General features: G+C 36.9%; 1 protein-coding gene across 1 annotated transcript in view; it reads left to right on the forward strand.

Annotated features, from left to right (window-relative positions):
* TTLL7 (tubulin tyrosine ligase like 7) overlaps window positions 1-20,945 on the forward strand; it is a 51,282-nt gene that overhangs the window by 15,392 nt on the left and 14,945 nt on the right. Inside the window, 7 exon segments of the mRNA XM_086617598.1 lie at window positions 6,968-7,062; window positions 7,363-7,510; window positions 7,596-7,669; window positions 11,086-11,221; window positions 12,030-12,116; window positions 17,092-17,287; window positions 18,331-18,611. Of these exon segments, the coding sequence (XP_086473724.1) occupies window positions 6,968-7,062; window positions 7,363-7,510; window positions 7,596-7,669; window positions 11,086-11,221; window positions 12,030-12,116; window positions 17,092-17,287; window positions 18,331-18,611 (1,017 nt within the window).

Consider the following 20,945-nt stretch of genomic DNA (forward strand, 5'->3'; position numbering starts at 1 on the left):
GGTTTGTCTACATTTCCTGGATTCTGCTCTGTGTTCTTTTTGTTATCCCTAGATCCAGTGTTATCTAGTTCACAAGGCTGCATTCCTGTAGTGAACGCTGCTTGACCACTGTGATTGGTCTATATCTCAGAGTCTCTGGATTTTCAAGGTCTTTGTTGTCATCATTTGCTTATGCTTTTGGGGCCCCTCATACAATCCTGTTTTTGTCAACAATCTTCAAGATGTGCCTTCCTGATAAAATTGCTAATGTTATATTAACACAACCTAGTCATGTATACGTCCTGGTTCTTGGGTCATTGAACTCTAAATAATTGTCTCTCAGCCAACAGATGCATATACAATGCTTTGCCATCCAGTTATTATGAATATCTATTGTGACAGTATCGCTGCGATGTTATCAAGATTACTACAGTACTGTCTTACAGATTAGTCAGCAACCATATTTCTTGTCTGGAAGCAAGGGATAGTCACATAAAATAAGGGACAGTACTGTCTTTTAAGAGATATTTTAAGGGAAAAATTTTCTGAAAATAATGGTTTTGCCCAAGGCTTCTCAAGATTCTCAGCCATGAAGACATTTGACAAAACAAGACACTTTTTTCCAGGCAGTATTTAATCCCTTACATAAGTAAAATGATATGCAGATATCAAACAGCTGAATATATAGAGTAATGATATTTGTATTTCTTGTACTACTTAGACTACAGCCATGTGGAAATACATTTCAAATGTATCTCATCACATTTCATTGGCACTTGAATTGTTTCTGTGATACAATTTTCATAAAGCTGCTACATAAACGTAATCTTTTTTTGTTTGAGATCAAGTTCTGCATCTCAACCAGCAATGTGGCTTGTGGAAAATGACCAACCTCCAGCAAAATAAACCAGATTCAGTCACACTTTGTCTCTCTCAGTGTTGAGCATGAGTCAACATGCACTTACAGTGATGTTGGCTAACTGGACCTGCAGGTTCATGGCAATGATCTATTTAGAAACTGAATCTGTTTCACAAAGCACTTCTACAACAGTCAATGAGGCAGTGTTAACTTAGAGGGGGCACATAGGCATTAATGATCAGTTAGGTGGGCACAGAGTGCCATTAATGCTGCCCTTCCATGTCCTTCAGCAAGGTCAGCATTTCAGATATGTGATGAGTTTATACATACACATACATGTATGTAAAAAATGCTGTAAATCTCTTGACTCAAGAGATTAGCAGTGTTTGGAACCTTTAGAACCTTTCCAGTTACCATTAGGAAGAGCAACTGATGAGACTACTCATCTAGCTCTCTGGTTCAATTCTTTCTTTTTATTTTTTTTTTTATTTATAACAAAGATGACTCTTTTTCAGTGATTCTTGTGCCCAGACAGCCTCTCCCTCTGTTGCCTTGGAGAGCTGGTTTTGGGGCTCTTTCTCCTGCTGGCTCTTTCTGCTTTCTGATGCTTGTCCATGGGCTCTCTTTGCTCTCAAAGAGTAGCAGTGAATCCACTAAGCGCACTTGGTTTTAACAGGCTCATTATTTGCCTTAAGTGTAACTCCTACTCTTCGCACTCTTCCAGTGAATAAAGAGTTAAAAAGAGTGCAGTTTGCTTTAACATATAATATGGTGTTACTGGAGCAGTTGCCCAAAGAGTTGATCTAGCAACTTGCCTCTATCTGGTGGTCATGTCTATTGGATGAGATGTTTTTTATTGCTGTTTTGGATGAACATCGGATTTATTGTTCCAAGCAAACCATATTTTTACACTCAGTCAGCTTGCAGAACTTCCTCACGCAGGAACTGCACAACACTTGATGTGGTGCGAGGAAGTGGGAAATGACATGAAGGCAGGATTAAGAGAGAGGCAGCACCAGACCTTTGTGGCAGTCTGCAGTTGCACCAAACTAGGTAAAATGTGAAACCGCACCTGTATGAGGCAGTTCTGTGATGCTAAAACTGATCAATGTACTGGCTCTGAGATCTCCGCCCTTTTCCTTTGTTGAAGGTGTGCTCTCTGCCCCATTCCCTGTGATAACACTAGTACTTGTAGGATTCCTTCCTGAGATGATCAAGGACCAATGGAAAATATTTTTTGATGAGTTCAATCTTCACATGGGTCATTTGGATCCCCTTCCTCACTCTCTGTGAACCTCAGTGCCAAGACAATGAAGTAGGCAGAGTATGACAGTTTGGATTTGTATTAGTTTAAACTGCCGTGGAAAACCAGCCTTACACTTAAGCTAAGAAAAAGGCAGTTGGCACTCTCACAATTTGTGAAGTTTAGAAATGAGTGATTAGAATGAACTTCATGATTGTATCTAATCAAGGCTCTGCTCAATGATAGCCACTATCAGAATTCTCTGTAATAGGGTTTTTATGGCTTATAAATTTCTTTTGCTTTTTGAATTCTATCGTTAGCAATCTCAATCACTTTAATAAAGAATGAAATCCTTTCCAAAACATTCATGCTGTCCTACAGATTGAACAGAGATTAAATCCCTGTTATTGAAAGGATGTAATATTTTATTCAATTGATTTTAGGTTTATAAAGCCATTTATGTAATCTCTCTTTATATTTGAAAGGTCTTCTCAATAGATATGTGTGACGGGAAAATTTCTCTTCCTACTCCATACTAATAGGCTGCAGCAGTGGGAGGTGAGAATGCACTCTTTGACTGTTTTGGTAAAGAGGTGAAATGCTAGGCTGAAATTTATCCCATGTCTTGGTGAAGAAGAAAATGGTATGGTTTTGAAGATAGTTTCTCCAAAGAAACCTAATGTACGACACTGCCATAGCTCCAGAACTAGTGTTATAGGATCAATCATGGGTAGATTCAACCAGATAGCTGCTAGTTTAAGAGTAGCGCTGATCATGGAAGTAATTCAACTAGATCAAGCATGTAGTTATTTTATTCCTTTGAGTGAGGTCCCAGGTAATCTATAATATGAAGACACTGTTAAGGAAGAAGGCATTAGTTACCTCTGAGAACAACTGAGTGGAGCATTGAAAAGGTATTGTGTGGTGAAACTGTAAAATGTTGCGGTAGCCAATTTAGTTAGTTGTGGTCTTTGCAGGGAGCGTTTTACCTGTATGCTCTGTAGATTAGATTATCTGCTGCTTTTTTTTTTTTGTTGTTTAATTTTTCTGGTATTGAAGAAGGTTTTTCTGCTCTAAAAGTGTTATTTGTGGATTAAACCCTTTGTTTTGTGACTTTATTATTCTTGCATCTTACCTCAAGAGTATGAATGGTTTTGCACATCAGACACTTATGCTCAGGTTCTGAAGATTTGAGTAGCAACTCTGGAAGACATTCCGCATTTTTATACTTCCCATAGTTCCATCTACATTTAGTGATAAGCAAACGTTTTAGCTGAAATTTAAGGTCAGCTGTTAAGACTGCCTCTTGACGTTTCTGTTGGGAGAAGGGAGATACATAGGATAGAGGAACAGAAAAGTTCGTTAGTGAAGCATCCTTACACACAGTCATTCTAAATCAAGAGGCAGTTCAAGTATATACAAAGGCTGTAAAAATGTCTTCCTTATATCTGATTGAAATCTCCCCTCTTTCAGTTTAAAGCCATGGCCCCTTGTCCAGTCACTACATGCCCTTGTAAAAAGTCCCTCTCCAGCTTTCTTGTAGGCCCCCTTCAGGTACTGGAAGACTGCTATAAGATCACCCCAGAGCCAGCAGAATATGAGCCAGCCATGTGCCCAGGTGGCTAAGAAGACCAATAGCATCCTGGCTTGTATCAGAAATAGTGTGGCCAGCAGGTCTAGGGAAGTGATTGTCCCCCTGTACTCAACACTAGTGAGGCTGCACCTCAAATACTGTGAGGTTGTAGTGAGGTGGGCGTTGGTCTCTTCTCCCAAGTAACAAGCAATAGGACAAGAGGAAATGGCCTCAAGTTGTGCCAGGAGCGATTTAGATTGGATATTAGGAGAAATGTCTTTATTGAAAGAATTGTCAAGCATTGGAATAGGCTGCCCGAGGAAGTGGTGGAGATACCATCCCCGGAGGTATTTAAAAGACGTGTAGATGTGGTGCTTAGGACTATGGTTTAGTGGTGAACTTGGCAGTGCTAAGTTAACGGTTGGATTCGATGATCTTCAAGGTCTCTTCCAACCTAAGCGATTCTATGACTCTACATAGACAGTTACTGTGGAATAGCTAATGAACTTTAAATTCATACCTGCTTTCTACATATTAACTTTCTGATGTACCTGGTTGCTCGGATTTTCTTTGTACTGGACCTGCATCTACTGCTACCTGAAACGTATTGCACCAAGCCAAGTTTGCAATAGCTATCCAGAACTGGATTGCTGTTTTTACTGCACCTCTGTTTACTCTTCAGGACTGAGGTCACTGTAGGGTTGGGATTTCAAACATTAGTCATAAATGGTATGTGAAAAAAACTGAGAATGCGGTGATACAGCAGTGCTCCAGTTTTAACTATGAATGCCGTAGCTTTTCAGTTTTTAAATGACTGCATTAAAGTGACAGAAACCGTAGTGTGGAATGGTTGTGTAATATCTCATAATAGCGTTTTCCTTCATAATAGCATTTCAAATGCCTTCTTATATCTTTCCTAACCCCACTTTAATTTTCTACTTAGTAAACACAGTCAGTATGGTTCTGTTTGTTCAGAAGTGCCGGGTGCAGATATTTAGCAAAATTCAGCATGTAGGAGAGAAACTATTATTTAAATTATTTTACACTTTTCATGGTCTTAATTTTCACTGAAGCTCAACATAAGTAACACGTATTTATAACATTTTTATTAAGGCAGAATTTATGCCCAATATTATACTTCAAATTATTGTAAATCTAGGAAATACTTAACCCAAATATAAACACAACAGTGTGCACTTTCGTATGCTCTCAAGTTGGATGCTTCAATGCTGTGTAAGCATGTGCCTGTGCATCTCTAGGCATTCAGTATTCGACAGACATAGCATTTCACATGTTCCAAATAAGTCCTCATAACTAACTGCAGTGTCACTAGGTTTAAGAATTCAGTATACATAAAAAATTAGAAATTAATTTGTTGGAAGTTTTAATAAATATGTTTGTCTGTTCACCTGTTTTTAATGCATGTAAAAGCATTACTTCAAAGAAGATTGTTAGTGGCCACATGTTCATATGGAGTAAGAAAAATCAATACGTAGTACAGAATATAATTTTGTTCAATACCTAATATTTCTCCTGAATAAGGAGTTGAGACTTGATTTTTTTTAAGGCTCTGTATGATCTCTGAAGATCTCTTTGGATCTTCATATGTGTGTTTACAAACATACATAAATCTTTCCTGCATTAGACAATATGATATTTCAAAATCAGAATATTTCCAGCTTCAATTATCAACTGTATTTAATCAATGCAGTTCTAGCTAAAGAGTTTTGTTTAAACTTCGTGTTGAAAATGAGATGCAATGTGTCTGTGGTCTTGTCAGCTACCAGTATTCTCCAATGATATGTTGGAGAACTAGATTTTAATCCTTGTGTTTGTTTCTTTGAATGTTGACATGTTTGCTTAGCTAGAAGTGGAACATTCACTTTTTTTTTTTCAAAAAAAAAAAGAATATCAATAAATGTTTGTACTATCACAATATAGAATAAAAATAATTAGCCTTTGTGATGTGATAGGAGAAATAGGTCAGTCTAAGTAGGTTGGTCAATTAAATATTTGGATGACAGTCTTCCAAAAAAAGAATATGTATATACTTTTTACTATTTCTGCTGAATTTCGTGATTTTTCTTTCAACATCAGATTTCATGGCTCACTTTGCCAACCTGTCTGCAAAACCAGCAAACAAGCTGATTCTCAAAGCCAAAAGGTACCCTTCGGCTATAAGCATAAGTGATGGGGCAGCTGGGACTCAGCAACAGGACAGTTGGTGGCTCACCAGCCAGAATAGTTCTGTCCCACAACTGTAGAGGCTTTGAGATGCTCTAATATATCTAAAGTGTTAAAACACAATTTTAATGAACCACTTTTGTGGTTCTTATTTGCATGGGACACAAGGTATTAGTTTTCACTTCTGAAGCTCTTTAGTATCGGTCCCTTCTCTGTAACCAGCACTACTCATTCATTATGAAGGTGAGATTCCTGCCTCTTATTAGCACCTATTGCTCATGTATAAATTTTTATACCAGCCTGGAAAGTGTTCCGAGAAATGATGCAGCTACTTCATTATTTCTCCTCAAAGCTTTCTGAAAGCTGATGATGTTCTGTAGGGGCTCCAAAGCTTGGCAGTGGTTATATGGTGGTTGATTGAGACTCCTGGCTGTTAGGTGTGTGATTTAGTCTTACTGATTCCCAGCTGCATTTCCCTCGTTCCTCTGTATTTATGGTCACATTTTTAATCTCTTATCTTGTACTTAGCTTATAAGCTTTTTGCTACTGAGACTTAATTATTTTATGTTTTCACACTATGTACTGATTTAGTAACTTAGATCTCTAGGCATTGCCATAAAGTGTATCTGGATAGTTATTTAAATATACTTGAGAAGACCTTGAATTAGAGTCTCTTTCTGTCCTCATATTGCTGCTTTTTAGAGAAGTATTCAAAGGTGTTTTCAGACTGGGAACTAGGAAAGAGTTTAGCTCTTCTCATGCTGGACTACCGTAGGATGGCACATAGTCTGTTATAACAGGTTTAATAGCACTTTGCATGGTAAATTTTCTGATGGCGGCAACCAAGAATAGGTTAGACTGGATTCACAGTGCCAATACTTGAATGGCATTGATTGTAAGTGTCTGGATAACCCGGTGGCTGGAAGGTACATCTCTTGGCTCCCAGTATCTGTGATACTCAGTGCTTTTTTTTTTTTTTTTTTTAAATAAATCCAGAAATGTGTTTCTTGACATGTGTTATCTTAATCTCTGCTATGTTTGAAAGAATGGTTTCTTCAAAGCCTGTTACAATAGATGTGTTTCTAGTGAACCCCAACATTCCTGAATCTTCTGTATCTCATTTTTTCAGATTAATCGTGCCCCAAGCTTTGGAACTGATCAAAAAATAGACTATGATGTAAAAAAAGGTGTTCTGCTAAATGCATTAAAGCTTCTCAACATACGGTAAACTTGTCCTTTTTTCTGACTCTCTTTCTGTTGCTTTAATTTTTTGTTTGTTTGTTTTCTGAGTTTTTTTTTTGTTCATTAAATTATAGTACAGTCATTACAGTACACCTTAAAGTGTGAAAATATTGTAGCCATAAAAGTTAATATTTTTTAAAAACTCCTTAACGTTTCAATTCTAATTTCGTATCATAGACTGTACATGACTGACTGGAAAATACAGATGATATACTTGAAATGAAAGTGCAAATCATGTTAGCTGCATTGGACTGACATATCTTAATATCATCTGTGTTTCAGGACAAGTGATAAAAGGAGAAATTTAGCTCAACAGAAGGCTGAGGCTCAAAGAAGACTGTATGGTCAAGGTTCAATGAAAAAACTGTTGCCAGGTTCCTCAGACTGGGAGAAGCAGCGCCACACACTGGAAAGGAGAAAAGAAGAATTGGTAGGAAGGAAACAATGTGCTGTTTCTTGCCCATGGCTTATGCTCTCTTTGTTTTAATTGTCTTTTTTTTTTCCTTGATTTGTAGAAGGAAAGACTTGCACAAGTACGTAAACAGATTTCCAAAGAAGAGCATGAAAATAGACACATGGGGAACTACAGGTAACTAATTTTGACTGTATTAGTAGGAAGTATTTGGTGCATTCTTTAGGAATAATAGAAACAAGTGTTTGCAGTAGATGATAATTTCCTGCCAAAAAATGCGTAGGCATTTATAGAAAATATATGCATGTACACCAGGTAGTAAAGGTTTTCTTTTTTCAGATAGTTCTTATTTTGATTTCAAATTTTTGCATTCACTTAGGAATTCATATGACATCATTCACTCTAGTGTTTTTGCAAGACATTTGCTTGAAAGACGTGATTGTTCATATTCAGTATACCAAGAACCAGGACTATCATTATGAATCTGTTCTATAACCACATATGATGATTCTTATCTCTAGGGATGGGCAATAGAAGTGTGTGAGTATTCCCCTATTAAAAAATTAAATTGGAGTATTGCCCTAAAAAAATCAAATCTGAATGTTATCTATGAAGTTTGCCAAAAGTTCAGAAACTTTATTGGTGCTTCCATCATTTTTGATTGAATGGCATTTTTGATTGAATAGCCCCCAACATAAGAAGGACATGGACCAGTTGGAGAGGGTCCAGAGGAGGGCCACGAAGATGATAAGAGGGCTGGAGCACCTTTCCTATGAGGACAGGCTGAAAGAGTTGGGGCTGTTCAGCCTGGAGAAGAGGAGGCTCCGGGGTGACCTTATAGCGGTCTTCCAGTACCTCAAGGGGGCCTACAGGAAAGATGGGGAGAGGCTGTTCAGGAGGGCCTGTTGTGATAGGACAAGGGGTAATGGTTTTAAAATAGAGGGAGGTAGATTCAGATTGGATATTAGGAAAAAATTTTTTACCATGAGAGTTGTAGAACACTGGAACAGGTTGCCCAGAGAGGTGGTGGATGCTCCATCCCTGGAGACGTTCAAGGCCCGGTTGGACGAGGCCCTGAGCAACCTGATCTAGTTGTAGATATCCCTGTTCCTTGCAGGGGGGTTGGACTAGATGACCTTTGAAGGTCCCTTCCAGCCCTAACCATTCTATGATTCTATGATTCATATTTCTGCACTTTAAATTTGGATCTTAGCAGGCATAAATGTAAGTATCTTCAGATTCTTTGGTAAAATCCGTTGAAAAGGAAGCTTTAAGTTGTTGGTTATAATAGCCATTGACTAGAAAGTAAGAATTTTGTTTTATCATGTTCTTATTGTTGTTATTATGTCTTGATATTTGCTTCAATGAAAAGTGAAAGCAAGGGCTATGAATATTTGGTGAAAGGGAGCGAAATACGGCTAGAAAGAGATGATGGGAGTAATTGGCTGCTCTTTATAACATTCATCCAGGATGTGGGAGGTCTAAGTTCACATCTTTTTGTTCTGAATTAGTCAGAATGCTTTTACTGCTGTTGTTTATCTCTGCTTTTTTTGAGCAGATGTTCTGTAATTCCTAGTAAAGTTCTTCTTTAAACAGATAGATGTTTCTGTCAAATTTTCATTTTTGATGAATTAACATTTTGCTTACAAAAAGCCTTACTTTGTAACATTCCCAGTTTTAAATACATCTTTTTTTGGCATGTGTGGAGCTGAACTAGTACATAGAAAAAACTCACAATGAAGCAGTTACTTTGATGTTTCTTAGACTATAATAAAGAGAAACATCAGGATGCTTTCATACGTTTTGCTTTTTGGTAAATTTAAAATCTAACTTTTTAACTGATCGTATTTTAGATTGCTTATTCAGTTCTCAACTGAGAATGAGCCAAATGTTATCTTTAATTAGCTTTTTGGTTAATGTAAATCAATAAAAATAAATTATTTTTTTTTCCTTAAGAAAATGAAGTGTCGTTTCATGAGGAATGTGCACATGTAAAAGAGCAGAATAGCTTTCTGTTTTCTTATTACCATGTGTTTGCAAAAAGACTGAAGAACCAGCAGAGCCTGAGAAGTAAAGGAATTTTGGCTAGAGATGGAGAGAAATTTCTCTGAGCATTATGCAGTACTTTCTGCTTGTGACGTTCTCCTGCAGAGCAGGAGTAACTTCTCTCAGGCTTTGCCATAGAATCATGGAAATTTTGGGTGCTAGTATTGCTGCATGGATTAATATTGCCTTCTGAGTCCCAGAGAAACCTCAGTCACCCTCAGCAGGCTTGATTTAATCTATGGATGTCAGTTCAGCAATTGGCTTAGTCAAGTACTGGCAAGCACAACTAGCCCACTGATTCCAGTAGGAGTCCTGGGGTCAAAGTAGGAGCTATGCTTTCAAGTATTTCTGAATTCATGAGGAACTGAAAACTATATACAACTTTGAAATGGCCTTTAGCTGCAGTATATTTCTACATGTATTAAAATGAATGTCCGTTCTTCAAAGTGTTGTTCTGTGGCACTTTTTCAGCAGTAGAATCAACACCATTAAAAAGTGTTGACTGCAACTAGATTGGAGCTCCTACAGGTATTTTATGCAAACTGGAACCACCTTCAGTTTGCTGTAGAACTGCCCTGAGCCTAATGGGATCATAACCATCCTTTTCATTGCATTGCAACAGAATCATCATGAAATGTACCTTTTCAAGAAGGAAAAGATTGAAAAGGAAGAAGGAAAAAAGGTCTTGTAAAAAGTTCACAAAAGATCTATAAAAACATAAAAGTCACATAATGCCAGTCAATATATAAATTGTACCTATGCTTTGCACAGTGCAGTCAGAATTAACTTATGGATTACTCCTTACAATATATTAGAAATTAGTCTTCCACCTTCATAATTTCTGTCTGTGTTTCAGGCATTCATGACAAATAGATTGGAGTAGTTTTCTTCAAAGCCCATTGTTGATTGATGATCATGAATAAATCACCAAGTCCTGCTTCTCATATTGTCATGATCTCCTTACCTGTGATTTTAGAGAATAATGGCATATCTGATCTAATGGAAAAATCAGAGTCACCCTTTACATCCATGTACCAGATTTTTTTTTTTTTCTTATAGTATCTATTTCTTCCTGTTCATTATTTTGGAGGATTTAGCATTCAAGTGCAGTACATATTCAATCTTTAATTTACATCATGCCCGTTAACTCAAAGCAATTGCAAGCTACTACAAATTATTTTGTGGCTCTGAATTTTACACGCAATATTTTGTTAATATTTCATGAATTGTTCGCACCTGCATGCATCATTCATGCCCACTGAAATTTCAGAGTACTGCAGAACTGAGTTTTGGTGTATCTCTGGAGTGGCCTGCATGGTATTTCTTTTGACTGGATAATTGCTGGTTTAAACATGAATGTGTTCACCGAGTTAGATTTAGAGAGCAATGTTCAGAGTATATGTTTTATGATATGATATTGTATAATTATTATAGATGGGATGCATATGCATTATAGAAGACACTGTGAATTAGATGCATTTCTTTTGTTCCTAGTTTGATAAGTAGCTCCAATTCTATCTTAAACTCATTTTTCCCCCCTATTTTAGGCGAATTTACCCTCCTGATGATAAGACGTTACTTGAAAAATATGAGAGTTTGTTAGCTGCTGCTTTCCAGACGTTTCTTGCTGGGAGAGCAGCTTCACTTCAGCGGGAAATGAATAACCCTTTAAAAAGAATGAAGGTACTGAAGCACAAGACATATTGGCTTTAGGAGTTATTTGTCTTGGAATTCATGACCTTTTTGGATTAGTTTCACGATAAGCATGTGTGATGGCTAATAAATAGCATTTGATAATGTTTCCATCATTTTATTATTATTCTCTGTGCAGCTTGTGGGCCAGATCCTTGAATCTGGATGAACAGCAGTGGACCCAGGGTGGAGACAGGCTAGATGGCTTTAAGCTACTTTACCATTTCCCTGATCCTCAGCCTTACCCCTGGCCAAACCAGAGGTTGGCAGAAACTGTTTTTGAGCTGGTAATTGCCTCCTTCTTCCTCCAGTAATGTCCCCAGCCTATTCATCCACTTGTATGGATTGGAATGAGAGATATAAAACCAGCTCCACTAGTTTAAGGCATCCAAAAACTCTGCCTGATTGCCTGCTTATGTAGTCAGAGACAGTAGCAAAATAGCTATATTTAAAATAACCAATTAACGTGACTTAATTTAAAATCTGAGAAATAATTTCCCATCTTTGTAGTTGACATCATCCAGCAGTTTTACAGGAATCTTTTTTAAACTCTTTCTTCAGACTTTTATCTTCAGTAAATGTTAAGATTTGATTTTAACTTTCAATTTCATGTTGATTGCAAGCAGTGATGCATGCATCAGAAGAAATACTTTGATATCCTCCTGTGGAGGGAATCTTAGTCTTATTGCAGGAATTAGTAATCGAAGTGATTCCAAATTCCTACCACTTGGTGCTTAAATTTTGGAAGGACAGGATATGTCCTGCTTTGAATTAATTGTAGTGAAATTGCCATTTCTAGGAGGAGGACATTTTGGATCTTCTGGAGCAGTGTGAAATAGATGATGAAAAGCTAATGGGAAAATGCAGCAGGCAGCGAGGACCTAAGGTATTTGACTTTTAGATATGAATTTTTTATTTCACTCTGTAGAGAGGTAGTCTGAGAATTTTAAGTGGGGAATTTAGTTAGTTGATCTGGTGGAAGTTTTCTTCCTCAGACTGCCATTAGCCTTTTTTTTTTTTTTTCCCCAAGTATGAAGCGTAGCATAACTACCATTTGTCCAAGTAAATCCCATTAAAATTTTAACTGGAAATGAGATCTTTCTTTTCCTTTCTAAGCTTTTTTGAAGAATTGTGCATGGCAACAACTGTTGAACAAGAGATTGCTTGATTTCAGTGTGTGAAATTATTTTTATATCCATAACCTATCTCAAAAGAATGCTTTCATCTTTAATTGATTAGTGGCACTGAGGAATTTTGAGATCGTGGGATAAAATGCACTATGGAAGCTCAAAGGATTAATTATGATTATGATGTATCTGTAGCTTGCTTACTTGCTAAAAGGGTTGTACAGTATATCTTGGAGCCTCTTCTGTATCCAAAATCTGCTTTTAAAGTGAATGTATATTATTTTTAGCTTAATGCTTTCTAGTTGTGTGCGTAGTTCAGGCAAGTCTTTGCCTTAAATACACTGCATATCTCTGTAAGCCAGTAAAGATAAATAGTTTGGGCTTGGCTAAAATAAGCATGTTTCTTATATCCTGGAAACATTTTAGGTCACGTCTGCTTAGAGGAGCCTACATTTTTGTTCCTGAGCTCTGATGGATTTGTTTACGGATGCGTGCCAATTTTTTATGGCATTTTATGTTTCTGACAACATGGTGTACGAATCTGGGGATTTCTGTACAAAATGAATGCTGACAATTGTCCTGAGCTTGCAGGAGTATTTATGTATGTGCAAGAATCCAAAGAGCTACATCTTATTACAAGCGTGCATACTGGAAAGAGGATCTGCATACCCAATCTGGTATTAAGATAGATTTGCAGGAACCGCATTACAAAATGGGGATTTTGTGAGCTAGTGCTTTAACAGTGGTGGATTCATTTAAAGAAGAGCAAGAAAAATCCAGTCAGTTGTGGCAACACACTAAACTCACATTCTTCAGGGATTATTTTCCGTGAGGTTTTGTTTTCAGTTCTTTAACATGGGGTCACTTAATTCAAGTTCCAATGTCTCAGTCACACTTTTTCCTTTTTCCAGCAGCCTGTCTTTTGCCAGCAGCCCTCAGAGGGCATCTATCTGGTTGACTGCATGCACACAGACTTGATCTATACTATCTCTGCACTGGCTGCACACAAGCCGTTCCCAAGCTGGAGGCTGTAAACATTTAATAGAGCACTGAGCCCAAACTGAGAAACCACTCTTAATTAGTTTTAAGATGAAGTTAGATCAATTTGTGAGTGAGACTATATGACATGATCTTTTATAGCAGATGTATGGATTCCGTAGCTTACAAGTTGCTCTACTAGTACAATATTTTTTGCACTTATAGAATCACAGAATGGTTAGGGTTGGAAGGGACCTCAAAGATCATCTAGTTCCAACCCCTCTGCCTTGGGCAGGGACACCCTTCACTACACCAGGTTACCCAAAGCCCCATCCAACCTGGCCTTGAACACTTCCAGGGATGGGACATCTACAACTTCTCTGGGCAACCTGTTCCAGTGCCTCACCACCCTCTGAGTGAAAAATTTCTTCCTTATATCTAATCTAAATCTGCCCTCTTTCAATTTAAAGCCATTGCCCCTTGTCCTATCACTACATGTGCTTGTAAAAAGTCCCTCTCCAGCTTTCCTGTAGGCCTCCTTTAAGTACTGGAAGGCTGCAATAAGATCACCCCGGAGCCTTCTCTTCTCCAGGCTGAACAGCCCCAACTCTCTCAGCCTGTCTTCATAGCAGAGGTGCTCCAGCCCTCTGATCATCTTTGTGGCCCTCTTCTGGACCAGCTCCAGCAGCTCCATGTCCTTCTTGTGTTGGGGACTCCAGAGCTGAACACAGTATTCCAGGTGGGGTCTCACGAGAGCAGAGTAGAGGGGCAGAATCATCTCCCTCGACCTGCTGGCCACACTTCTTTTGATGCAGCCCAGGACACGGTTTGCTTTCTGGGCTGCCAGTGCACATTGCCGGCTCATGTTGAGCTTCTCATCCACCAGGAGAAAGGAACAATTGTGTATGACCAAATTCCCTCCTTTTTTTTTTTTTTTTTTTTTTTTTCCCAAATAAATTAATGAAATCAAAAGGGAAGGCAATGAAACTAGCTTATCCAAGGAGATTGTTTCTTTTCCTTGCAGTGTGCATACTTGGTGCTGTACAGGATCTGCATTCCTGCATCTTTTTTAGGGTCCTGATATACTTCACAATTATTTTAACCATGCCTACAGTGAAGCCATGTGACTGGAGACTTCCCTGGTTGCATAGTACCCTATGCACTCTCTTTGAAATAGGTGTCCGTTGCAAATGGTCCTTGTATCTTGCACCGAAAGAGTATCACCTCTTTCCTGTAAGGGATACGGTACATATGGCTAATAATATGCCTTTGATTGGCCATCTCTTTGTAAAGGGTCTGCTATCAGATATGTAGTCTCTAAATATATATCTATATAGAAATCTGGTGAGTGAGGTAGGTGGTAGAACTTACTATTGTCTGTCAATCCAGCAGGTAAGAGAATAATCCAGCTGTAAAACTCTTCTTGTAATCATGAAATCCTACACATACAGATCCATTGGTGTATCGAAAAAGGAACATATGCAAGATCTGATAGACAAAGCAAACCTGAAGGAATAGTACTTTTCACATCGTGTTACCCAACACGAAATGTTCTGTCAGAAGGTCATAAAGTCCTGTCCTCCCTTAAAAGTCAGTGGTGGGCCTGCTAACAAAAGCTACTATTAGGAAGTCAGATGCTTTCCCTTGGGTGCACTCTCTTTCTTGGAAAAAGGAACAGTCAGGACTCAGAAAACTCTATACAGAAGAGCTGGAATAGTTAGGAAAGAGAAGTGTTTTCCTCCTTGTCCTTCTCCATAAATAGAAATACATATATCCATATTTTTACGTGAACATGATTAGGAACTCAAAGTAGAAAACAAGTCAAGAATTTCCCAGAATGAAGGCATTTTTTCCCTACAATAAAAATATTACTGAATTCCACTTAGATTGAGAAATACGTCTGGAAACGTCTGGTTTATTTGTTGCCTCTAGAGGGCACCTTATCCTTACACACAGTAAGGTTTACTCATGTTTATTCCATTGCATTTGTTTGTGCAGGAAAAAGAACTAAGGGAATAAAATAACAGATATTTTAGAAATGTGCAATTACTTTTATTTTTATTCTTCTGATATAAAATCAGATGAATTTAATCAAAGAAAAATCAGGTTAACATAAGGGGAAAAATCAAAGTGATTAGAATTGCTAAGCAAATATCTCTTATTTTAAGAGGTCAGCTTAAATCTGGATCTAACTATTGTTTGTCATTATTGCTTTTTGCAATTTCTTTGACCTCTCTTTTTATTCTTCTTCATTAATTGATGTGAAGTCTTGGTCAGGATGTTCTTATTGTTTAGTGTAGAATGCGTGAAGAACATACCATAAGTGGGAATGAGATCTACCTGAAAGGCCCTGTAAGTTTTGATTGAAAATGTTTCTTACACCTTATATAACTCATCAGGAATGTCTGATCCATATATCTCCATGATACACAGCATTTTGTGATTAGGAGAGCTATTTTTGAGAAAGCAGTAAGTGTTGATGCACTTTAGTTTGTCCTTTTGGCAGGTAGATAGATATCAAAATATTGTTTGTGAAATATGAACAATTGCCAAGGCTTTACCCAATGGAATATACTTCTTCAACTCTTCCTTATCTGGTCTAACAGCTTGAACTTGCATAAACATACTGTTGCATTGAAGTTAGTGGCAGAAATCTCTTTCCTTCCTTGGCTGGAATAGAGGTTTAGGTAGAATATGTTTACTTACACTACAAGTGTATCTTGGAGGAACAGTATCTTTGAGGCTTTGTGCTATTGCCCTTCACAATAAATCTTCGTGAATTATATTATGCTAAGATAATAGGGCAATTTAAAATCATCATGAGAGTTCTTCTATTTCGCTTTGACCCAAAACACTTTCAAAAATTAGGATGTTAATTTTTTAAATCTGAGTTTTAAATGCAGTCCGTTCGATAAGCAGCAAGATGAGGCCATCACCATAGCTTCTTCTAGCTGAGAATTACTGGAAAGAAAATTTGTAGGAAAAAAAAGTGACCAACACGAGCCTTCTTAGGATAATAGATATAATGGAGGATATTGCATTTTTCTTGTCTGCCTGATGGTAGATGGAGGAAGAAAAATTTTCATTTGTAGTTTCTGTTCTTGCCTCCTACTTTTTGTTTTTTTGTCTTGCAGTATCCTTGGTAATAGCATAAGATTAGTTACCTAATGACACTGAATCTCTTGTGCATATGGGAAACCAAAAACACCTAGCATAGCTTGCTATATTCGTCTAGCTTCTGCTTTCTGCAGGATGTGGTTTAATCACTTTCTCTTTCAGAAGTGTACCAGCCAGACTTCCCTGATGTATTGCTTTACATTGATCATTGTTAAACCATAGCTTCAGTTATTGGAAATATCAGTGAGGAATTGAAGCTGATTGTGAATGGTATTCTACATCACTTGATTTATGATTTCAAACTATATAATTCTATATGTCTGGCAGTGTACGTCATACTTGAAATAAAATAAATTTTTCCCCCTTACTGTATTATGCTACTGTTCATTTGAGAAAGATTAGGGTTGCTGTGTTGTGAATTTAATGAAATATTTAAACACTTATTTTAAAATTAACTTCCAATCTAATTTGGGAGGGTTTAAATATGTAAAAATGAACTTGCCCGAATCAGGAACCTAGTGTGATAGTAAAGTGTTCTTTTGGGGTTATGAAGGAATTTAATTTCTTGGGTGTTGTGTTTTGGTTTTTTTTTTTTCTTTTGTGTGTGTGTGTTTTTTTGTTTGTTTGTTTTTGCATTAGCCCTTGTGTTCAATGCCAGAAAGTGCACAGCCCTTAAGAAAACTTAAGAACTACAATAGTGATAGTAGCTGTGATAGCGGTAGCAGTATGTCAGAATCGGGAGAAGAAACTGAAAAGGAAGATCACAATGAAAAAAAAGAGAAAAAAGTTTCATATGATCTTGAAGAAAATAAATGCAAATCTTTGGAACGATCAGGTACGGTAAATTATCACTTTTCCAAGTAAGTCTGGCATTCATGATGAATTATATAAAATGCTTCAGTATTTTAGAATGTATTAACATTTGTATCCCAGGGTTAAACACTGATTTGCTTGTTTTGTCTCCTTTAAAATATTTTCCAAATTAATGAAAATGAATTTTAAAAAAGGAATAAAAATAATATTCTTTTGCCAGGAATACTAAAGAGAAAAACATATCTGACCTGCCACCTGGGCCACACTTGGGAATGATGTGAATGTTCCTCTTTGCTCTTAGATATTTTTTTTTTACCAGATTGTCATTTTTTTTCCTCAGAAAAAGTAGTCTTATTAAGGTTGAATTTGCTGGAATATAGAAAAGATAAAGAAATATATCTGGAGACATATAAAAGATAATACATTCCAGATGGGATCCCTTCACAGATTTTTTTTCTGTGATTGTTTTCTTGCTTGCTGTGGAGCATTAGCGTGAGCATATTCCGTCAAACATGGTAGATACAGCATGTTACTTTTTGTTTTAGCAGTGTATTGTCTCGAAGAATTTCATCATGTAATTGCACATGTATAACGCTGCTTCTAAAATTTTATTTAGCAGCAGATTTAATTAAAGAACTGTACAGTTAGGCAGGAGCAGATGAGGGAGACCAGATCTGCAAATATGGGATCGATCAAGGAAATTTTCTCTCCTGCTCCCATATTCTTACAGTCAGGAAGCCACACATAGTAACCACATACTTTTTGACCTATAGGACATATGCACTCTGCCATAAATCTGATATGTTATAGAGGACTGGAGTCTCCCTGATTAAAGTTGACTATGAGGAAGAAATAAATGTTCTTGCAGAGTATGTGAAGTATGTATTATTAGGGGATCTGACATGACTGACTGCCACATATATAGTTGTTGATCAACATACGTTATAATACAACATATGTGCACACGTGTTGGTCATGTATGTTGTTAATGACAATGACAAAGACTGAAAAATGGGTGTTAAAAGAATAATCACCAATTGCATTGTTCATTTAATTTGCCTGCAGGTAGAATGAATTGGAAATCTTCGATTAAAAATATAAAATCTCCATCATGTTCATCCCCTACATCATCCACCGGTCCAATAAGGCGTTCTGTAAGCTGCCCTCGTTCAATATCAATATTGACTATGCAGTCACAAGCAGCTGAGCAACGTCCCTTTTCAGCCAAAGCATCGCTGCAAATCCAGCGTGCATCCTCAGTGAACAGATCTCATTCTTTAAATCGCAGCCCATCTTCGGCCAGAGTCTCTCAGACACCCAGCCTGGGAATGATGAACTCTTCAGGGGTGAGTTAACACAGCAGTTGCATTCAAAATGTGTTCCATTTCTCTAAAACTCAACAAATACATTACTAATTTTTCCAGTGTCAGAAAACCTGAGGTACTATAATCAATGCTATTTTAACAGAAACTCAGGAATATAAGATCTTTAGACCTGTGTATGACCTACAGTGAGTGCTAGCTGTGATGTTTCTGTGTTTCTGGTGCAGCAATACAGATGTCATGTTTTGTGAGAATAGAAATCTTAGCGTTTTTGTGACTGGGAAACCTGCTGTCCTAAATAGTTTTTTGAAGACAGAAAAAGTTTTACCTCTCTTAAAAAGATTGTCTGACTCATCTGGGGACTGCTGGTCCTGAAATAAGGACGGACCTACCTTCAAAATCTTTACAGTAACAAAAATACATCAATATTTCAAAACCAGTGCATACTTCACATTGTACCAAATAAAACATTAGTAAGACTTTGTATGGATGTCCATGGTAGAAGAAGCTGTAATTAATTTCCAATGTACTGTACCTGATTTCACGTATGCTATACCACTGCAGTAGAGCTCTACTTCCAAAGTGAGCAATTTAAAATGTGTAGATAGTTCTTGTCATCTTTAGGATTTGCCACTGTAATAACTGTCTCAGAAGCCGTCTTTTTTTTTAAAAAAATGAAGGTAAAACTTTTGTTTTGAAGCCTGTCCCTGAGACAGACAAGCATTTAGACTCAAGTGGTCTGACTACATAATTAATAGAATAAATAGATCAGATTAAACACTTTTAGCTGTTTAGAACTTGTGTGGTTAGTTGTAATTTCACAATGTATTTCTGAACCATACATTTTTTCTTTTTGTGATCAGACTGTGATCCTTTTTGGTATCTCCTTCACAGCCCACGCGTTTCTTCTTTTGTGTTTGCATGGTGGACCACATATCCACTTATCCCTAGGCAATGTTTGCTGGGTTCATTCCCCGACCTCATTCAGTATTGTGTTGAGTGCTGGTGCCAGTGCGTTTCCATTCATGCTTTAGTGCCTGACCTGTATATTTCATCACCCAAATAATTCATCTGGAGGTGGGGCAAAACCATATTTGCAGCCTTTCTCTGTTGTGGTGAGCTTTCATTGTGAGAAAACCTTTTGTAATGCTAATGAACTTGCTTGATAGTATTTACTATCTCTTATAATAATTTTTGTCTGGTAGAATGCTCGTCGTCTGTTTTGCCTGTAAGGCTTTGTCTAAATGATAAAAAGGATCCTTTTAAAATTGTGTACTGACATCTTGTGAAATACTGCTTAATGTGGTTTTCCATCTTTAAAGTCAGCTAATAAAATTGGAAAGACATTAAGATTGTGTCTTCACCACAATGTGTTAAAGGTATTTTTTATCACATTAGCTATCTCAAGTTTAAAAAGTACCCTTTTATCATCAGGATGTACTCTGAGAGTTTAATGAGACAGGGCTAATATAGATTTTTCTATTCACATTAACTCTATATCAAATACAAATTACTGAAAGATTAAAAACAGTCTCCTACCATCTGACATTAAAAATGGACTACTCACTTAAATTAACATTAGTAAGAAACCATACTCTGTTTTTCATTGAGAAAGCTCCACCACAGAAATGATCTTGATATGCAGAACAATTATGTTGGATGATAGAGCTTAGGTCACACTTCTTAAAATAATGTGAATAAAATTACTTACAGAATGGATAAAAATTACTCATAATTTAGCACTCTATTGTGAATGGAACTCTGTTCATAATTATTTTTGCAACTAAGAATAATATACTATATATTACTGCTAGAATAAAATTTAAATTGATAAACTGTAACTTACTAAGAAGAAAACTGTAACTTACTAAGAAAAAGTTAGAGAAGAGCAGCATATTGCCGTTTTTGGAGGCTGCTGAGGTCCAAATGTACTAAAGGTATGGAAACTGAGTTTAGAATAAGTCATTAACCATTGGGAATTACAGATGCATTATTGTAGCAGTTATAAAAAAAGTGGATTTGGAAATATTTGCTATCTTATTATTTCAGCCACATTATTAAATATCATAGAGCAAAATATTTTGTTATGCTTGAGAATATATCTCATTTACTTAAGCAAAAATATCCTTAATCAAGCATTGTGGTTCTTACAAAATACTAAGATTTAGAAATGCCTAAAAATTTTGAGTTTCACTCTTGAAGAAACATAAAATTAAGGCCACTTAATCTTGCAAACGCAAAAATATGCAAAAGTAAAGAAAGAGGAACAGAAATACTTCTAACTAGTGTCTAAGATTTAAAGAAAACCGCAAAACCCTCCAGAGGTGGTCCTCCGCAGACACTGTAGGGATTAAAGTT

The sequence above is a fragment of the Tauraco erythrolophus genome, chromosome 10 (genome assembly GCF_009769465.1).
Source record: "Tauraco erythrolophus isolate bTauEry1 chromosome 10, bTauEry1.pri, whole genome shotgun sequence".
In the NCBI taxonomy this organism is placed as follows: Eukaryota; Metazoa; Chordata; class Aves; order Musophagiformes; family Musophagidae; genus Tauraco; species Tauraco erythrolophus.